This window comes from Panthera onca, chromosome B2 (assembly GCF_046562875.1).
Source record: "Panthera onca isolate mPanOnc1 chromosome B2, mPanOnc1 haplotype 2, whole genome shotgun sequence".
In the NCBI taxonomy this organism is placed as follows: Eukaryota; Metazoa; Chordata; class Mammalia; order Carnivora; family Felidae; genus Panthera; species Panthera onca.
Window position 1 is genome coordinate 22862950 of NC_138343.1, and position 21465 is coordinate 22884414.

At 38.7% G+C, this 21465-nt stretch overlaps 1 protein-coding gene across 14 annotated transcripts in view; it reads right to left on the bottom strand.

Moving 5' to 3' along the window:
• FARS2 (phenylalanyl-tRNA synthetase 2, mitochondrial) overlaps positions 1-21465 on the bottom strand; it is a 538848-nt gene that overhangs the window by 203814 nt on the left and 313569 nt on the right. For all 14 annotated transcript variants that reach the window (XR_009604835.3, XM_060614894.1, XM_060614886.2 and 11 more), the window contains one exon: positions 3891-4051. Coding sequence is in view for 13 of the 14 variants with exons in the window: in XM_060614894.1 (XP_060470877.1) it covers positions 3891-4051 (161 nt within the window). In the remaining variant the exon portion in view is untranslated. The remainder of the gene's footprint in view (positions 1-3890; positions 4052-21465) is intronic.

Sequence of the window (21465 nt, forward strand, 5' to 3'; positions counted from 1 at the left end):
ACATCTGACTCTTGATGTCGGTTCAGGTCATGATCTCACAGTTTGGGGGTTCGAGCCCCACATCGGGCTCTGCGCTGACAGGGCAGAACGTGTTTGGGATTCTCTTTCTCCCCCTGTCTGTCCTTCCCCTGTGCATGCTCTGTTTCTCTCTCTCTCAAAATAAATAAACAAACATGAAAAAAAAAAAAAAGAACTTTACAGATGTGATTAAGAAAGGATCTTGGGGTGTGGAAATTATCTTAAATGATCTTGGTAGACTCCATGTAATCACAAGGGTCCTTTTCTTTTCTTGTAAGAGGAAGACAAAATTTCAGAGGTGATGTGACCAGAGAGGGAAGGAGAGGGGAAAAGGCAATGTGGGAGGAAACCATGATCCAAGAATAAGAACAGCCCTATAAACTTTCACAGGCAAGGAAACAGATTCCCTCCCACCTTGAGCCACCAGAAGGAACCAGCCCCACTGACACCTTTGTTTCAGCCCAATCTCAGACTGGTTCTGCATTTCTGACCTCTGGAACTAAGAAAGGACACTGTTTTAAGCTGCTAGATTTGTGGTAATTCATTGTGACAGCAATAGGGAGCTAACACAGAATATAATCAATAAATACTAATTATAAGTGAATAATTAGGAAACAGCTCTCTGTGATCTATAATTTACAAAGTATTTTATATTTTTCAGTGATCAAATCCTAGCTGCTCATCAGAAATTCTTAAGTTTATTACACAAAGACAGCCATTTAGGTTATATAATAGTGCAAGTATGCATACATTGATTTTAAAATCTGAAAGCAAAAGAAATTACAAAAAATGACATGTAATACAAGAAACCCATAGTCTATTCCTGGATATCTTGGTGTCTCCTAACAGATGACAGTTAAAGTGCACTTAAGATTGGACCTAAACCACTCACTTATGGTAGCATCTGTGTTAGTCACCTGTGTGCGTCCCTCCAGTGTTGGGCACACTGCTCTGTACAGTGTTGGCTGGTGTTCCATCAATATTTGCCAATTAAATAAATGACTGAAAAAATGAAAATATGAATGAGAAAAACTTACACCCTTAGCCAGGTTTTACTTTTGATCATTCAGATGGAGCTTTATTCCAAATTAACCTAGAAGGACTTGGTGCTAGAAAAAAAAATTTAAAAAAAAAACAAAAAAACAAAAAAACAAAAAAACAAAAAAACAGCTTCCTTAAAAAAAAAATAGGATTTTTTTAAAAAGCCATTAAAGATGGAGTCAAAATGTAAATAAATTATAGGAGATTTTCCAGTTCTGGTTAGGAGGCAAAAGGTCACAGAAAACCATCGGCCCCACTATAGCGATGAGAAAACAATAACTTTAGAGATCTTATTTGTCATACAAGATATTGAGGAGATCTGGACACAAGTCTAATCGAACAGACTGCCTTCTACTGTCCTACTGTCTGGGGGACAGACATTGATGGATACTTTCCCTACTGGTGCATGAGTGGGCAGAACTAGCCTGCTTTTGGTAAAAAAACCTTGCTGGAATAAGGAATAATGAGCCAAACTCCTCTCAGCCAAGCATTGGTGGGTGTGGCAGACTGGAAAGTGGGGGAATGGCTAGCCAGCTCTCACTGCCAGCCAATCCTCATTCATAATACTTTTGCTTGGCAGCTACTGGTGGGTAGAAGCTGGCAACTGGTGGAAAGTAGAGAGATCACATCTCATGTGCATAGATCCCAAAGTCTGCTGCAGGGCCAGATCTCACCACCAAGGGGATGGCAGATGTGAAATCCGGTTCAACTCCTGATTAGAACGAAGAGATCTGGCCTACACACCTTAGCTGCCTGACAGGGGAAAGGACAAGGCTTGCTGAGGACATATACTACCTATTTCGGTTTCTTTGTTCTTTTATATACAATATAAAAGTGAGACACATGAAAAAGCAGGAAAAATGTGACCCATAACTAAGAAGAAAAAAAAAAAATAAAAGGAGAACAACAGGTAACAAAATGGTTGGAATTAAAAAGACAAAAATAACTACTATATGACGATGCTAAAGAATTTAAGGTAAAATGTACAAAATGGGTGAGAAGACGAAGAATCCTCCAGAGTAATAAAAACTCTAAAAAAGAAGCAAATAGAAATTGTAGAACTGGTAAGTACAATATGAATTCATTGGAGGGGCTTAATGGTTAAGTGGACAAGATAGAAAAGGCTGGTAAATCCAAAGATAAGGGAATAAAAACTATCCAAAATAAAGCACAGAGTGAAAAAAAAACCAATAATAAAAAACACACCCTGAGAATCAAAGTACTAAGGCATAACTTCAAACGGTCTGACACACATGTAGTTGCAGCCTGAAAGGAAAAGAAAGAACAGAGTATAATTGTTGGAAAAGATATTAGATGAGGGTTTCAAAGATGGTTGAAAAGACATTAAATCCAACACAGTGAAACTCTAAGCTGTAAAACAGAAAATCATATACAGGGCAAACCACTGAAAACCAGAGTAAAAGGATAAGACAATGAAATGACCTGTTTCAAGAGCTGAAAGGAAAACACAGGCAAACACCCACACGCGTGCGCATGCACGTGTGCATACAAACTGGCAACCTAGACACCTATAATCAAAGAAAATATTCCTAAAAAGTAAAAATGAAATAAAGGCATTTCCAAACAACCAAACTGAACACATTCATGCTGCATTACAGGAAAATATTTAAGGAAGTTCTCCAGACCGAAGGGAAATGATCACAGAGAAAAACCAAGATCGGCAGAAAGGAATGATCAGTGGGGTAAGTATCAAGGGAGATATAAAACAATATCATTTTAAATCTCTTTAAAAAGACAACTGGCTATTTGAAGCAAATAGAGCAACTACTGTGGGATTATAATACATGGAGAAATAAAATAACAATAATAATATAAAAATCAGGGGAGTAAAAAAATGACACTGTTGAAGGATATTTAATGTCTCATGAAGTTGTGTAATAGCTACTGATGGTAAAGGGTGATGCATTAATTATGTATATCGTAATCTAGAACAGCCACTTAAAAATAATACAAAATGGTGAAACTAAATAGTAACAGGAGTAATAAAATGGAATGTAAAAACAAACAAACCAAAAAACACAAACTCTCAGTTTCCAAATAAAGAAATGAAGAAAAGAAGGGGGAAATGAGGGAAGAAATAAAAAATGACAGAATTAAGCCCAAGAATATCCCATGTAATTATAGTAAATGTAAGATGTATTCAACACTCCAATGAAATAAAAAGGCCCAGTTCTACACAACGTTCAAGAGACACTTTTAAGAACATAGAGTGAAAATACAAGGATGAAAAAGACACACATGACAAACACTAATCACAAGAAAGCCAGTGTGTCTATACTAGTATCAGAAAAACTAAACTTTAAGATGGCTATTTCATAATGATTAAAATGGTCATTAACAAAGCCCAAAGTTGGTTCTGTGCTCAGACTAAAAGCTTCGTAAATCTTTTTTTTCTTCCGTATACAGCTTCCGATGGTTTATGAATTCCTGTGTTTATGGACCTCTATTTAAAACTTCTTTTCAAATGCACATTATTTTTTTTTTTTATTTTTTTTTAATGTTTATTCATTTTTGAGAGACAGAGAGAGACACAGCATGAGCGGGGAAGGGGCAGAGAGAAGGAGACACAAAATCCGAAGCAGGCTCCAGGCTCTGAGCTGTCAGCACAGAGCCCGATGCGGGGCTTGAACTCACGAACTGTGAGATCATGACCTGAGCCAAAGTCGGACACTCAACCGACTGGGCTACCCAGGCGCCCCACAAATTCACATTATTTTTAAATTCAACAAGTTTCTTTTCAAGTGCATGACCCCTTCAATTCTTGAAAATCATTATTATAATTAATAATTGATTCTTACAAGTCATGTTACCTGAAATTTCACCTTCTGGTTGATATCTGACACGCGGAACTGCTTCAGGAAACGCTCATCCTCACTCCAGAAGAGGCGGATATCAGGGATGTCATAGAGGATCATGGCCAGTCTTTCCAATCCCAGGCCAAAAGCCCAACCGATCTGATCTTGAGCACCAGCTACAATTAGGAAAGCAAAACACAACTGATTTAAAAAATATGAAGACTACAGGGTGCCTGGGTGGTTCAGTCGGTTGAGTGTCCAACTCTTGGTTTCGGCTCAGGTCACTGTCTTGTGGTTGTGGGGTCAAGTCCCGCATCAAGCTTCATGCTGAGCATGGAGCCTACGTAAGATCTCTCCCTCTGCCCCGTTCCCCTGCTCACGAACTATCTATCTCTAAAACAAACAAACAAACAAACAAACAAACAAACAAAACATTTTTTTTAAATATATAAAGACTTCACAGGTGCATCCTACTTTCCTACTTGTGGGTAAATAACCAGTAACACTGGTTGTGAGCCTACTAGCAGGTAAGGCACTGGGGAGAGACATCCATAAGCCCATCCATAAGTTTTACGTTTCTTGCGCTCCCCACATTCCTCACTTCCCTCCCTGAGGCACTCTGGAGTCACACTGCCTCTAATGTTGCCTTTCATTTTTTATTATATTCCAAGCACTTTAAGCCCGCCTTCCTGCCTCTGAAAAACAATTTTCCTGTAATCTTTATTTGCCCTGATTCAAATTTAGCCTACTATGTGTAGAGAGAGAGAAAAAAGATGGTCTCTGTCCCTATGTGGCTTACTAAATGGGTGGGTATGTTGGAAGTGTGCCATAACGGACTGTTAATATTCAGAAAAATCCCTCAATTTTGTTAAAACAACTTTTACCCTTAGTAAGAGCTACCTCAATAATGGATGGAGATCAAGCAAGCCAAGGTGGAACATTTATTTAGTACCACTCACTCCAAAGGTAAAGTGTGTTGTTCACAGTACAGCAATGCTATGAACTCAAAGGGTTTATTTCACTTACCTGAAGCAGACTAAGACCAAAGACATAGACCTGCTGTGTGAAGAAGGCAAGAGAGCAAGTCATACTACTTGAAAAGCTTACGGAAAGGGCTCATGAAAGGAACATAATTTCAACTGGACACTAAGGGTGTCTGGATCCTGGGCAGGCTGCAATGGCCTCAAGATTTTACTCCCGTCATACATGCCCTGTGTAAATCTCTCCCTTTGAGTGCGGTGGCCCTGGGAACAGAATGGGATTTCAGCCCTGTGATTAGTTACTTTATATTGAAGTTCATCTGAGCAAACCAGAGAGACTCTCCTGCTGGCCCAGGAAAAGTGAGCTGACACACAGCGAGAGGGCCACGTGGCTAGGACCTGAGGGAGGCCTCTAAAAGTTGGGGGAAGCCCTGGCTGTCAGCAATAAGTGGGGCCCTAATTCCTACAATCATAAGGAAATGAATTCTCCCAACAGGGTGAATGGGCTGAGAGGAGGACCAGAACTCCAGAAGAGCACATAGCCGTGCTGACCCCTTGATTTCTACCTGTGAAGACACTGAGCAGAGGCCCCAGCCAACCTGTGCCTGGACTTCTGATGCAAGGAAACTGACATAATAAATTTGTGTGGTTTTAATCTAATAAGTATGACATTAATTTGTTACCAGGCAAAAAATAAAAAAAAACAAGCAAACAATAACAACAAAAAACCCCACAAAACTAATACACATCCAAAATGTGGAGAAAGGTAAAAGAAAATTCCAGACTGAAGGAACGTCTTCAAATAGCAGAGGGGTAGCAGTGTAGCACAGAAGCGTTAGGAGTGCATTATGGAAACACAGAAGGTTTGAGGCAGATAGGACATTGCAGAAAGGATCCATTTCTGGCTAGGTGCTCCCACCACCATCATTTATAAATAAAACAACAAGGATAAATGTGTAAAAGAAGCCAGGCAGAAGTATGAGCCTTTTCAAATGGTTTGTTTAAAAGCTGAATGAATTAAAATAATCAAAATGAGATCACAAAAGAAAAAGATACTAAGAGAGAAAATGGATCAGTAGCGAAAGGGAAGATGTATGAGAAAGAAAAGCCAGTGGTTCGCTGAGTACACCTGTTCCTGAACAAAAATGAACACTCAGGTGAGGTAGAGGGAAGTGGGGTATTCAATCTCACAGACAGTGGGATCATGAACATTATGCACAACCCCTGACCCAGTGGTCACATGCCTAAGAGAGCAATTGAAGAGTGAGGCAAAATAGTTTAGAATAATTCATACTGATTCATGAGACTTGAAAAATAGGTTGGTGACTAATTAAAGACATGAAATTTAATATAACCATGATAGACTTTTAAAATCTACTTAAAGAAGAATTTTTATTTCCTTAAGTTTTTATTTATTTATTTTGAGAGACAGAGAGAGAGAGAGAGCGAGCATGAGCAGAGGAAGGAGAGAGAGAGAGTCCCAAGGAGGCATCACACTGTCAGTGCAGAGTCTGATACAGGGCTTGAACTCATGAACTGTGAGATCATGACCTGAGCCTAAATCAGGAGTCAGATGTTCAATCAACTGAGCCACTCAGGCGCCCCAAGAATTTTTATTTTTTTAAAATGAAAGAAAAAATGGCAGTCCTGCTGATGTGGTTCCAGCACATTCTGCATCGTGTGGTTCCACTGTCCTCATTCACTGGGGGGTTACACTAGGTATTCTTACAATTTGGAAACAACATATACATGTAAAGATCCTTAAGAATGTTCATACTCGTTATTATTATGATTCTACTCAGGAATTGATCCTAAAGAAATAATTCAACAAAAGAAAAATATAAATGAAAGAAGATATTCAGCAGTATTACTTTATAAGAGCAAAAACATGGAAACAACCTAAGTGGCCCAAATTAGGGAATGGCTTACAAAATATACTGCATTTTAATGAAATCATTAAAAATTGTAATTATAAAATACAGATTTATTAAGTGACAGACTATAAGAAAGTATGAAAAATATTTATGATAACATGAATATGTACTGTGATACCACTATTTAATATAGGTCCAAGTGAGGGTTGTAATGTGAAAAAACAAAAAACAAAACATGATGTTCAAGAATTATAATGGGTAATAGTTTTAAAACTTCAAAACATTTTCCTATAATTGTTAGTTGTTTCAAGTAAAAAAAAATAATAAATATAGGTAGCAAGGTTAATGCTGCTTTGTGACTGAGGCTTTTTCTTTAATCTTTTCAATTTTATTATCATTCTTTTAGATATAACCAACCACCTAGAGCCTAATATCTGTAACTGAATAAGGAGTAGCAGATATTTCTTACTATACAGTAACTACTGCTTATTTAGGGTATTTGACTTTATTTAATATCTAGTAATTTTTTTAGTGTGTTATGCTCCTTTCATCTGTTACTCTCAGTTCCCCATCCCCTGAAACTTTTTCTAAAGCAAAAACACGAATAGAGCCCCTAAAAGTAGGTAAGAAAATGAGCAACAATCTAATTTTTAAAGTTGAAAAAAATTAATTTATATTTGAGAGAGAGACAGAGTATGAGCAGGGGAAGGGCAGAGAGAGAGAAGGGAGACACAGAATCCAAAGCAGGCTCCAACCTGTCAGCACAGAGCCTGATGCAGGGCTTGAACTCATGAACCGCAAGATCATGACCTGAGCCAAAGTCAGATGTTCAAGTGACTGAGCCACCCAGGCGCCCCCTCTAATTTTTTAAATGGACCAAGAATATGAAGACATTCACAGAAAGGAAAGAAAAATTACCCTTAAGCAAATGAAAGCTTAAGAAAAATAAAAGATGAAAATGCACAAAGTTATCATATTTTATATACCAGATTGGCAAAAATAAATACATCTGATTCCATACTTGAGAGCAAAGCCAAGGGAAAACAAGCACTCTCTATATTGCTGGTAGGTTCACAATTGAGTCTTTAAGCTATTGACCTAAGGAGCATAGTATACCAGTAGCTATCAGAATTACAGATGCACGTACCACCTTGTTACTTTAACTACTAGAAAGTATCCTCCTTACAGGAAATTAGGACTGTATAAGACCACTTCCTGGAGTATTGTTTATAAAAGCAAAAGACTGTAAATAACCCAAATATTCATCACTAGAGAAATGATTAAATAAACTATGCTATGTCTGTACAATGAAATATTATTATAAAAAGGCTCCAACCAATTTCAAAAACTCAGAGCAGCAGCTGTTTTTATTTTTTTTATTATTTTATTATTATTATTATTTTTAATATTAAACTTATTGTCAAACTGGTTTCCAAACAACACCCAGTGCTCATCCCAACAGGTGCCCTCCTCAATGCCCATCACCCACCCTCCTCTCCCTCCCACCCCCCTCAACCCTCAGTTTATTCTCAGTTTTTAAGAGTCTCATATGGTTTGCCTCTCTCCCTCTCTAACTTTTTTTTCCTTCTCCTCCCCCATGGTCTTCTGTTAAGTTTCTCAGGATCCACGTAAGAGTGAAAACATATGGTATCTGTCTTTCTCTGTCTGACCTCAGCCGCAGCAATTTCTTACTTGACACATCTCCAAAGGCAAGGGAATTAAAAGCAAAAATGAACTATTGGGACCTCATCAAGATAAAAACCTTCTGCACTGCAAAGGAAACAATCAACAAAACTAAAAGGCAACCAACGGAATGGGAAAAGATATTTGCAAATGACATATCGGACAAAGGGCTAGTATCCAAAATCTATAAAGAACTCACCAAACTCCACACCCGAAAAACAAATAATCCAGTGAAGAAATGGGCAGAAAACATGAAGAGACACTCCTCTAAAGAAGACATCCAGATGGCCAACAGGCACACAAAAAGATGCTCAATGTCACTCCTCATCAGGGAAATACAAATCAAAACCACACTCAGATACCACCTCACGTCAGTCAGAGTGTCTAAAACGAACAAATCAGGAGACTATAGATGCTGGCGAGGATGTGGAGAAACGGGAACCCTCTTGCATTGTTGGTGGGAATCCAAACTGGTGCAGCCATTCTGGAAAACAGTGTGGAGGTTCCTCAAAAAATTAAAAATAGATCTACCCTATGACCCAGAAATACCACTGGTAGGAATTTACCTGAGGGATACAGGAGTGCTGCTGCATAGGGGCACTTGTACCCCAATGTTTATAGCAGCACTTTCAACATAGCCAAATTATGGAAAGAGCCTAAATGTCCATCAACTGATGAATGGATAAAGAAGTTGTGGTTTATATACACAATGGAATACTACTTGGCAATGAGAAAGAATGAAATCTGGCCATTTGTAGCAACGTGGATGGAACTGGAGAGTGTTATGCTAAGTGTTTTTATTTATTTATTTTTAATTCAGGGGTAGGTAGGAAAGAACTGTGCAAATGGAGGACAAAGGTAGGAAGTCTTTATAGTACATGCCTTTTTATATAAAGACTGATAGAGATTTTTGTTACTAGATAAAATATAGGAATTTGCTTTCTGTTTATTTTTAAGAGGTTATAAGAAGCACAAAGTATTCCTCTTTGCTTGCACTGGGACCAAACTTTCAGGAAAATCATGAGTAGTAAAAATGGATCTCTATGTCCTCTTTTTAGAGCCAGAATTGGTCTCTTTCATTCTGTAAGAGGCAATACATTTCCAAGGTTGGAAAATAAGTGTTATCATCTGTAGGGATTTCAAAAACAACCACAAATTTCTTCTACCCTTCCTCTTCAATCTCAGTGGGTTGTAATGGCTTCAATCAATTGAGTATGGGGGAAGTGATACTATGTGACTTCCAAGGTCACGTCAAAATAGCCACACAACTAACACTTGGTTTTCTTGGAATGCTCACTCTCCACACACCCTCTCTCACAATTCTTTCTCTAGAACATTCTCTCTTGGAACCTAGCTGCCATGCTCTGAGAAGGAAGTAACACAGAAAGATCATGTGTAGGTGCTCTAGTGGACAGTCCCAGGTGAATCTAGCTTTCAAGCCATCCTGGTACTGACAGCAGGCATGTCAGTAAAGAAGACTCAAGAGGGTGCCAGCCCTAGCCCTCTAAATCACCTCAGCTGTTTAATCTTCCCAAGGCTCCAGCCATTGCGGATGAGAGACAAACTATCTCCACTGTGTGCTGTCCAAATTTGTGACCACGGAATAATAAAATGGCGGCTTTCTTAGGCTATTAAGTTTGGAGTGGTTTATTATTCAACAAGAGATAACCAGACATTGCCCTTGTTAAATCATCTGGGTTGTGCTTTCTATTGCAAACATTTCCCATATGGGTAATCTAAGGTTAACTGAACTGCTGATGTAAGTTCATTTGTCTGAGATATAAGAATGATGTGAATAGCAACTAGATAGGGTTTCACATAGATCAGGAATTAAGCTTAAAATAAGATGAATCCACTATACTATAGCACATCATATACACCAGAATATTAATTATGTCCTAATATCACATCTTATCCAAAGCCCATGCCACCCCACATCATTCATCACATTGCCCATCCAACATATAAACAAAACAGTCCTAAGCCAAAGCTATCCAATACCCTCTCCAAACCAACTACTGCTTTTCATCTTATTTTTCCACCTCATGATGAATGGGGTCATCATCCATCTAGTTACTCAAGGAAGAAACCTGGGAGTAAACTAACTTAAAACACTACCTCATTTCAGATATAGACCTTTAAATTATATCTCAAAATTTCTCTCAAAACCATCCCTTCATTCTAGTCCAATTGTAGCTATAGATTTGTCCCTTCAACAAACATCTCCCACCTGGACTATTCCAAGAAACTCCCAAGTAGTCACCGTCTGTCTCCCTATTTGGTCCATCTGTGATAGTGCTGCCAAGTCTCTTTCTAAAACATAAATCTGGACATTGTCACAGTAGATATGTGTAAGGATAGGACAATGAATGACTCATCTCCAAGACAGCCATATGTGTTCTTATTTTTATTTTTCAGTGTCTTTCTAAACCATAAAAAAAAACTCTTAAAATTGTTCCACAGATTCCCATTCACTCTAGCTGAACTTGAATATTCATGGAACTTCAAGATTAGATATGCAAGGTCCAGCTGGAAAAATGCTTCATAATAAGTTAAATACTAACATCTCTGTTTATCACTTGGTATCAAGGCAATCATAATGACAAATGGGAAAACAAATATTTAGCTATAAGATACATAGAGATTAAGAAGCACTGGTCTAGGGGTGCTGGGTGGCTCAGTCAGTTAAGCATCGGACTTCAGCTCAGGCTATGATCTCATGGTTCGTGAGGTTGAGCCCTGCTTTGGGTGAGCTCAAGCCCCACTTCTCTCTCTCTCCCTTTCTGCCCCTCCTGGGATTCTCTCCTCTTCCTCTCTCTCTGCCCCTTGATCACTTGCATCCCCTCTCTCTCAAAACAAACAAACAAACAAACAAACAAAGCCCTGATCTTTAGTGAAGAACTTTCTAAAAAATTTCCAACATATCACAGGTTGTTAATTTTGTCAAATATAAAATTATGCACACCATACAACAGAATTCACATTCTTTTCAAGAAGATGGGTCATTCATCAACATAAATGATTTTCTGAGACACAAAACAAATTTCAAAATACTTAAAAGGAGTTAAATTTAAGGAATGTCCTATGTCCAAAGAGAAAATAAATCAGAAGTCAAGAGTATACAAATATCTAAAGACATTCCCAAATACTGGGAAATTATACAACATACTTTTAAATAACCCAAGTCAAAGAAAAAAAAAATCACAAGAAAAATTAGAAAATGCATTCAAATGAATACAAATTAAGATGCAACACAAAATAATGTATGGAATGAATCTAAAGCTGTAATTCAAAAGAAGCCTATAGCATTAAATGCTTATGTGAGAGGGGAAAGGTGTCAAATCAATGAACTACTACCTTACAAATGTAGAAAAATAAAATTAAGAACAAACTAAGCCAAACAAAGGAAAAACTAAATATAGGAGTGCAAGTGATAAAATAAAAAAAAAAAGGAAAGAAAAACAATAGAGAAAATTGATGAACACCAAAAACTGGTTTAAAATAAATTTTTTTAAATTGAAGGACAGTTGACACACAATGTTAGGTTAGTTTCAGATGTACAACATAGCGATTCGACAACTCCATACTTTGTGGTATGCTCACCACTCTGTATGTTGTGGTAGCTACCATATGTCACCATACAATGCTATTATAATACCATTGACTATATTCCCTATGCTGTACCTTTAACCCTGTGACTTATTCCAGAACTGGAAGGCTGTATCTCCCACTTCCTCTTGCCTGTTTTGCCCATCCTTCCACCACCCTCCTCTCTGGCAACTGTTGGCTTGTTCTCTGTATTTATGGGTATGTTTCAACCTTTTGTTTGTTTGTTTGATTTTTTAGTTTTCATATGTAAGTGAAATCATATGGTATTCTCTAGAATCAAAAAAGAAACAGTAAGTTTTGATGAGGATGTGAAAAAAAGGAAGCTTTGTGCACTGTTGGTGGGAATGTAAACCGGTGAAGCCACTGTGGGAAACAGTATAGTAAGGAGGGTCCTCAAAAAATTAAAGATATATAGCATCTGTATGTTTATTGCAGCATTATTTACAGTAGCCAAGATAAGGAAACAACCGAAGTATCCATCAATAGATGAATGGACAAAGAACAGGTGGTATACATACACAATGGAACATTACTCAGTCATTGTATAAAAGAAAAAGCTTTCTCTGTTTGACTGATTTCACTTAGCATAATACCTTCTGGGCCCATCCATGTTGTCACAAATGGCAAGGTCTTATTCTTTTTTATGACTGAATAATGTTCCTTTGTATATGTATGTGTACCAAAAGCTGAGCGGTTTTTTTTTTTTTTTTGAAATATCAATAAAATGGATAAATTGCTAGCCAGACAAATTAGGAAAAAACATGAAAAAGAGAAAGTACAAATTACCAATGTCAGGAATTAAAGATAGGACCTCACTAAAGACAGATCCTAGTGGTAATAAAAGGATAATGAAAGAACATTATAAAATAACTTTATGCAGGTGAATTCAACAACTATTCAACAATCCATACAAAATGGACAAATTATTCCCCCCCCCAAAAAAACCCCAAACTACCAAAGCCCATTAAGAAGAACAAATAACCTATATCAATTAAAATACTGAATATATAATTGAGAACCTTCCCACGGGCACCTGGGTGGCTCAGTCGGTTAAGTGTCTGACTTTGGCTCAAGCCATGATCTTGCAGTTCGCGAGTTCAAGCCCCGCATCGGGCTTGCTGTTGTCAGTGCAGAGCCCAGTTTGGATCTGCTGTACCCCTCTCTCTGTGTCCCTCCTCAGCTCGTGCTCTCTCTCTCAAAAATAAATAAAACATTAAAAAAAGAAAAGAAAAGAAAAACCTTCTTGCAAAGAAAATTCTGGGGCCAGATGGCTTCACTAAGTGAATTCTATCACAATGTTAAGAAAGAAATAATACTAAATCTATAAAACACTACCAGGAAATAGAGAATAAGGAAATTTTATGAGACCAGGATTGCCCTTATACCAAACCAGACAAAGACATTACAAAAAAAAGACAACTTTAAACCAATATGCATCATGAGAAAACAAACAAACCACCTTTTACAAAATATTAACAAATTAAATCCAGCAATGCATACAGGGGACACTATGTCAGGACTGGATTTATCCCAGGAATGTAAGGTTAGCTCAACATATGAACATCAATCAATGTAATTCATCATATAAGCAGATTAAAAAATAAAACCCAACACACAATTAGAAAAAGCAATCGTAGATGCAAAAGTAGATGCAGAAGAAGCAGTTGAAAAAAATTCAACATCCATTCATTATAAAAATTCTCAGGAAATGAAGAACACAGGGCATTTCTTTAATCTGATGAATGACACAATACAAGAACCACAGCTAATATAACTCACAGTGATGAAAGACCAGTTGCTTTGCCCTCAGGGTCAGCTTGAAGATAGACAGGTATGTCCACTCTCTCTATTTGTTTCTACTAACCTGAGTTCTAAGCTAGTGGGGAAATGGTGGGGGGTGGGGGAAGGGTAGGGGGACCAAAAACAGATGAACAGATTGTCTTTATTTGGAGATGGCATGACTGTCTACATAAAAACACCTAAGGAAAATATTTCAAAGGTTACTGCTGCGTGAATTCAGGAAGATGATGATATACAAAAATCTGCAGTGTGATGGTCTTAGGGGCATCTGTTCCACCTGGCTGTCAGTGGGGACAAGTGCAGAACCTCTCCTGAACACAGGAGACTGGCTCTACTGAGAAGACCCAATGCACAGGCCAGTGAGGAAGCCATGACATCAAGCACCCGCAATCCCAAGCACCTTGGTCGAGGGCTAGAGTGTCATTAGTAACAGGGAGCAGCTGGCCTCCAGCTTCCTTCTGCTGCACTTTGAGTCTCGTAATCATTCTTATCGAAAAGACTACTTGTGACCATCACTGTGGAGTGCTGCAAGAAAGGATCTGGCATCTCTTTGCAGAGCTGTACCAAATTGTACCTTTGAAACACTTAGTTTTGGTCCCACCTAGAACAGCTTCTTTTGAATTGTCCCCTGAATTGGGCTAGCTGGCAATGCCATTAGTAAGGCACCAGGCATACCTGTCCAGGATGCTGATCTCTGTACCACATAGTCTGCCCTAGGAGACATCATTAAATGAACTGACCTCAGATCTAAGAAGATGGAAATGGCAAACACTTCTTTCCCCTGAACAACTGGGTTGTTTTTCATTTTAAGGATACCATGAGTTACATAATTGACCATAATTCTCTCCTTACTTTGGCCCCACAGATGCTTAGAACCAACCTTGCAGGTCACCTCCACAACTGTACAAGTGTTCAGGGTACATTTCTCTGTGTGACTCTTGGCCCAGTTTTATCTCCTTAGTCTTATTTCCTCTTTGTCCTGATTATCTCAACTATTTATTTTCTCCTCTTGTACATACTTTTATATGGTACTTCAAATTCTTTATGGAAGGAAGTGAGCCATAAATAACTAGATACTTAAAGATACTGTCAGCCAAGGCAGGTCTAATTTTCAGGTCTTTGGCACTCCCCAGCTATAATTTGTTGCCAGGTGCTCAAGGGCTGACAGGGTTTTAAGACAGTATATTTTTTTCCCTATTCTAATACTAGAGAGTTCCAGTAAACTAGAGCCCCCAAAGCAGAAAGCTGACTGTAGGGAAACATCCTCACTTAAACAGAATATTCAGAATGGGAAGGAATTAGGTGTTCTGATTAACACGACTTTGTGCTGAATGGAGCAACCCACACAGGAAAAGATTTTGTTTTTGTTGTCGGTGCTGAAAATCATTCTAAGAAGGTCAGCCTATATATAGAAGCAAAATAACATGAGACAGGAGCCCAGAGATGGGGAAGTTAAAAGGAGGGAAAGGAAAAGATGAGGAGGAGTAGAACGGCAACTGAGAAGAGGGCAGTAAGAAGTCATCAGTGTGAACATGGAGAAACCAAGTGGACCTTAGAGCCTAAAAGCACCTAATCCCATACACTGTCCCTTCTACAGCAGATGGCCCTCCAGGCTCTGCCTCAACAGCCGCAGAAAGAGAAGCACTAGTAAGAGAGGAACCAGAGCAGTGCACAAGCCTCCACACACAGCCTCTGGTCTGGCCCCTCCAAAGCAAAGCCCCTGTGAGCATGAAGCATGTCAGGGAAGACAGCGGCTACGCTAGCCATGCATCAGGATGGGAAACAAAGAGCACTGAGGGAAGATTAAAACTGGCTGCTATTGCTCAACACCATGCCTCTGAAGGCGTAGGACATCTGTGCTATCTGTGGAAGGCATTGGGGGTGGGGTGGGTGGAGATACCACTCAAACCTCCATCCCCAAAGTCCTTAGAAAAATCACTGTGCCACACAGAAAAGGTTGTATCACCAACCTGAGAAAAGGCTGAGAATGGGCAGTTGTTGACTGTGACACAGATCTGTACACACACAGTATTTAAGCTGCACTAAGACAAGTGAAGCCCATGTACCTTCATCGCTAGTATGGAGCCACATAAAGAAGGTTACATAATATAATTAGACTTTTGTCAGACAATGCCAGAAGATAAGGAATTTGGGAGAATTTGGTGGGGGGGGGGGGCGGGCAAGAAGTAGAGAGAACTTTTAGGGCAATGAAAATACTTTATATGACACTATAATGATGGATACACGTCATTATACATTTTTCCAAACCCACGAATGTACAACCCCAAGAGTGAACCCTAAAGTAAACAATGAATTTGGGGTGATAATAATGTGTAATTGTAGGTTCATCAGTTGTAAAAAATGTAGCACTCTGGTGGCACATGTTGATAATTGGGGAGGCTGTGCATGTGAGGGGGCAGAGGGTATATGGTAAATCTCTGTACCTTACTCTCAAGTTTGCTGTGAACCTAAAACATCTCAAAAAATTAATTTAAAAAAAAATTAAAATTAAAAAGAGGGGAGAGTGGAAAGACAACTCACTGAATTAGAGAAAGGACTTGCAAATTATATATGTTAAGGGTCTATTATCCAGGATATCTAAGGAACTCCTACAACTCAACAACAGATACAAAACCCAGTTGAAAAATGTGTAAAAGAGGGGCACCTGGATGGCTCAGTCGGTTAAGTGTCTGACTCTTGATTTCAGCTCATTAAGTCCCACAGTTTGTGGGAAAGAATCCCACGTTGTGCTCTGAACTAACAGCACAGAGCCTACTTAGGACTCTCTCCCTCTCTTTCTGCCCCTCCCCTGCTTGTGCACTCTCTCTCTCAAAAATAAATAAACGTTAAAAAGAAAAAAAGAAAAAAATGGGCAAAAGATTTACAGAGATATTTCCCCAGAGAAGTTATACAAATAGCCCACAGGCACATGAAAATATGTTCCACATCATTAGTCATTCGGGAAATATAAACCAAAACCACAGTGAGATACCACTTCATATCTACTAGGCTGGCTATAATACAAACAAACAAAAAACTCATAAAACAAGCATCAACAGGGATGTAAATGAACTGGATCCCTTGTACATTGCTGCTGGAATGTACCATGACACAGCTGCTGTGGACAACAGTTTGGTCATTCTTCAAAATGTTGAACATAGAATTACTGTATGACCTAGCCATTCTTCTCTCTCTCTCTCTCTCTCCCTCCCTTTCTCTTTCAGTCTACCTACCTACCTACCTACCTACCTATCGCTAGCTATATGCAGGTATGCATGCACATGCATACACACAATATAGTTATAGACATATATGGATATATAGATGAATATATGTATATCCGAAAATTGAAAAAAGGGACTCAAGATAACTGTACACTAATGTTCACACCAGCATTATTCACAAATGACAAAAGGAAAAAACAAAAAACAACAACAACAACAAAACTCAGTATCTGAGAATGAATAAACAAAATGCGGTACATATATAAAATGGGATATTATTCAGCCCTAAAAGGAAATGAAGTTCTTATACATGCTATAGGATGAGTGAACATTGAAAAGATACGCTAAGTGAAACAAGTCAGACAAAAGGACACATACTATCTGATTTCACCTATGCGAAATATCTAGAATAAGTAAATTCATGGAGACAGCAAGATTAGAGGTTACTAAGGGGCTAGAAAGAGGGGGGAATGGGGAGTTACTGTTTAATGAATACAAAGCTTCTGCTTGAGGTGATGAAAATGTTTTGGAAATCGATAGTGCTAATGGTTGAACAACACTGTGAATCTAATTAATGTCAGTGAATTGTATACCTAAAAACGGCTAAAAATAGTTAAAAAGGCAAATTTTATATTGTACATTTTACCAAATAAATGTAAGATTTCAAAGGGGCTAAACATTTACAAACTTTGAAAAAAATTTCTGTGTGTTCTTCACTTTCTTTTTTTTTTTTTCTCATTACCACATCCATCTCCAAAAACACTGAGATTTACCAACTGAGCCATTATGCAGCCAATTATTTCAGTAGATCTGGGCTGCTTCTCCCATAAAATGAAAGAACAGCAGTAATACAGCATCTCAAGTTCCTTTCAGCTCTTAAAAGTCTAGGATGCGGCTCAGTTTAGAGGTAGTTAACTAAGTTCTAAAGAAGCTTTCTTTTTGTTGTTGTTGTTCATTTATTTATTTTGAGGAGAGAGAAGGAGAGGGAGAGGAAGGGGCAGCAAGAGAGAGGGAGAGAGAGAGAGAGAGAGAGAGAGAATCCCAAGAGGACTCTGCACTCATAGCAACATGGGGCTCGATTTCACGAACCATGAGGTCATGACCTGAGCCTAAATCAAGAATCAGACGCTTAAGTGACTGAGACACCCAGGTGCCCCTAAAGAAGCTTTCATCAAAATAAATACAAAGTACTGCAAAAATAATTTGATTAATATTTAACAGCATAACAAAGGTAACTGCCAACTGCTCTCTCCTCTGGCCATCTGGTCACCTTCTACCCCTCAGACATGCAGGTACACTTGACTTTGCACCCTTTGCTTGGACAACTGTGTCCACCGGGAATGGTCTTTTCCTTCACCTGATCCAGGTCTCTGTTCAAATGTCACCTTCTCAAGGCGGCCTTCCTGACCATCCACTTTAAAACTATATACTTCTCCACCAATCCACACTTCCAAACCCCTTATTCTGCCCTGTTTTCATCAGAGAATATCATCTTCTAAGATGCTACAACCTTTCCTATTTTTTCTATTTATTGTTTACTGTCAGACTGCTGCTAGCCTGTAATCTGCGAGGGCAGGATCTTTGCTGGCTTTCATCACTAATACATCTCAAGTGGCTAGAACAGTGTGGGGCATGTAGCAAGTGCTTGGGTATTTGCAATGTGAGTGAATGGCATGGAAGGAGAAGTGCTGAGAATTTTCTACTTTTTAAGTTACTTGTTTCATATAAATGGGTAGTATTATGAAGAATTTCAGACTTAAAATGAAGTCTTCAGTATGAGCAGTGACTTTCTCTAATGTGTCTGTGAGAGATTTTATCCATCATATTATGAGGTGATATTTTAACAGGGGTGATATCAGAAATGTCATTTCTGAAAAAGCTCAGAAAGCAGAGAGTTGGAACACAAAAACATAAGAGGAAAAAAATGAATATTCTGATCACTCATCCCACCCTTCATGGCCATTCACTGAGCTTACTCTATAGAAGGTAGCTGGCACTGGGCACTAGCTCCTTGAAGTCTGGGACTTCAGCACTGCTGCTGTGCCAGTATTTTGTCTATTTTATTTTGTTCCTCAGTGACTGAACTGCTAAAATGTAAAGAGCCCCTGTACCCTGAGGTTCCCTCTCAAAATGTTTTGTTGCAAAGCCAAGGATCAAATTAAAACTTTAAACTATTTTGCTGGAAAACATTTTTTAAATTATATTAAGTATATTTTTCCTTCCTTGTCAATAGGGGCTAATTTCTAGGCGTCCTTTGACTTAATGAATTGACGCTTTCCCACAATAATTGCCACAAGTAATACTGAAACAACCCAGCAATTAACATTCATATTTTATAGAAGTTAACCAATTACAAAACATTTCATCAATATTATCTTGATTTTGACTCTCACAATTATCCTAAGGGGAATGCCAGGACTGGTATTATCATCTATATTTAAAAAATAAACACCATTTAAGCAAAATCACAGACAATGGGACTCAAATATGTTTTTTCACTTCAAGTATGTATCCAACGAATGCTTCCCTAGATTCACTTTCAAACATTATTGTAAAGGAGCTATGTTCAAAGTATTTGAAGCCATCAAAAATTCCACTTCTACTGTATGCCTTCTACCTTCTAACTAACTGCCAGCTTCCTGATTGACTTCATCGTTACTCCATGAAAGCTAGTAAAATGATTTGTATAAGTAAGTGCTCAAATATATCAGATTTTTCTGAATAAGTAAAATGTGGGTTTTTTCCACCACACCAAATAATGCTTTTAATCCTGAATTTGACTAACATATACAGAAACCCTGAGTGAGATGACAGGGCTAGTATTTAGCAGTGGTATTGGACAAAAGCTTCCCCCTCCCTTGATCATTAGGTACCCTGGCAGTCACACAAGAATGAAAGCCCCGTATACTGCACACCCAAAAGCAGGTCTAGAAAAGCCAGTACGGGTACATAAATTCTGATTTCTTCTCTTTTCACCACTGAGTTAGTCCTTGATCCCCTGCTTTCTAGCTACAACTCTTGAATTCTTCAGAGACTTACTACTAGATGATTGACTTTTCAAGCTGTGCCCAAAGATCGATCTCCTGCCTGAAAAATTTCTCTAGTTGTATATATCCTTGGCCCCACACAATTCTGTCAATAAGTCCTTCACACAATCCAAAGGCAGACCTCTTTTAAAAGAACCTTTTGATGGTGTGAAGCAGACTGGGGATCAGATTCTATGAGCTGTAAAGACAGTGGTCCTTAATACAATCTGAGCTAGGCTGCATGTGAATAAACTTAAAACAACAAATCCTTCAACACCCCTGGTGTTGAAGGATTGGACCATGGCCTTTCCTTCTTGTGTTCTAGATTTCAGTTTTCTGTAGTTTAATGAAGGAGAAAACAGTTTCTGGTTCAGGTACCAATCAATAGTACATGAAGCAATTCCCAATGGTCTTGTCCCCTGAGAATCTTCCTCACGGATGTTTCCAGCTTCCTTTGAGGGCCTGTGTCCCAGGAATCGGCATCCTTCTGCTCCTTGTGCCTTTAATCTGGGTGTGGTAGATCGTATTAGTTGCCCCCCTCCCCCATCAGCCATCGTGTCTTCTTTGGAGTATGGGGGGCAATGTACCTACCCCCAGGGGAGAGAAGGATCCCTGTTTTCCAATGACTCATCTAGGGGAAGACATGGCTAATGAGATGGATCGGGAAATCTGCTAGGATGCTCAAGGGCAAGATAAAGGTCCTTCAAACTCTTCCTGTCTCCCTTCCTGCACTGAATACTGCCACATGAGAATATGATGCCTGAAGCTGCAGCAGCCAACATGTGACCAGAGGGCAACAAGCTGGCAGATGAAAGCCAGTGTGCTGAGGAGGGAAATGAGGGTGAGTGTAAAAAGCCTGGACCTTTCAAAACCAGCCCTGCAACCTATACATTAGGACTTATTAATCTTTGAAATGAATTATAAAAGTCTGTATTACTTAAACTACTGTTATCTATGGTTTCTGCTTCTTGCCGACAGATACTTAAAACCTGACATACCAAAGAACAGGGAGAGGACCATACAGAGCTATTTGTAAGACAGGTCCTGTTGGGAAGACAATGGTAATTTTAATGCATGAAATCTGGTCTTTTTGAAGCCTGTCTCAGGACTCAAGACAAACAACAAATTTCAGTTTTTATCTGGGTCTCAGGTTGCCTTCTCTAAAGCCTAGCCATCATGCATTAGTGGGAGACATGCAGACCAGGGTACCAGTCACAATGTCATGAACATGGAAATTGGGATCTTAGTAAGGTTATGAACATACTAAATGACCACTGATGGTGGAACAAGAAACATATGAAAATTCAAGACAAATGAAACAAAAAGATGCCCTAAGAGATCCATCCCCCAAATGCAGAAAGACTAAGATATACTGTCATACAACTACTGATAGA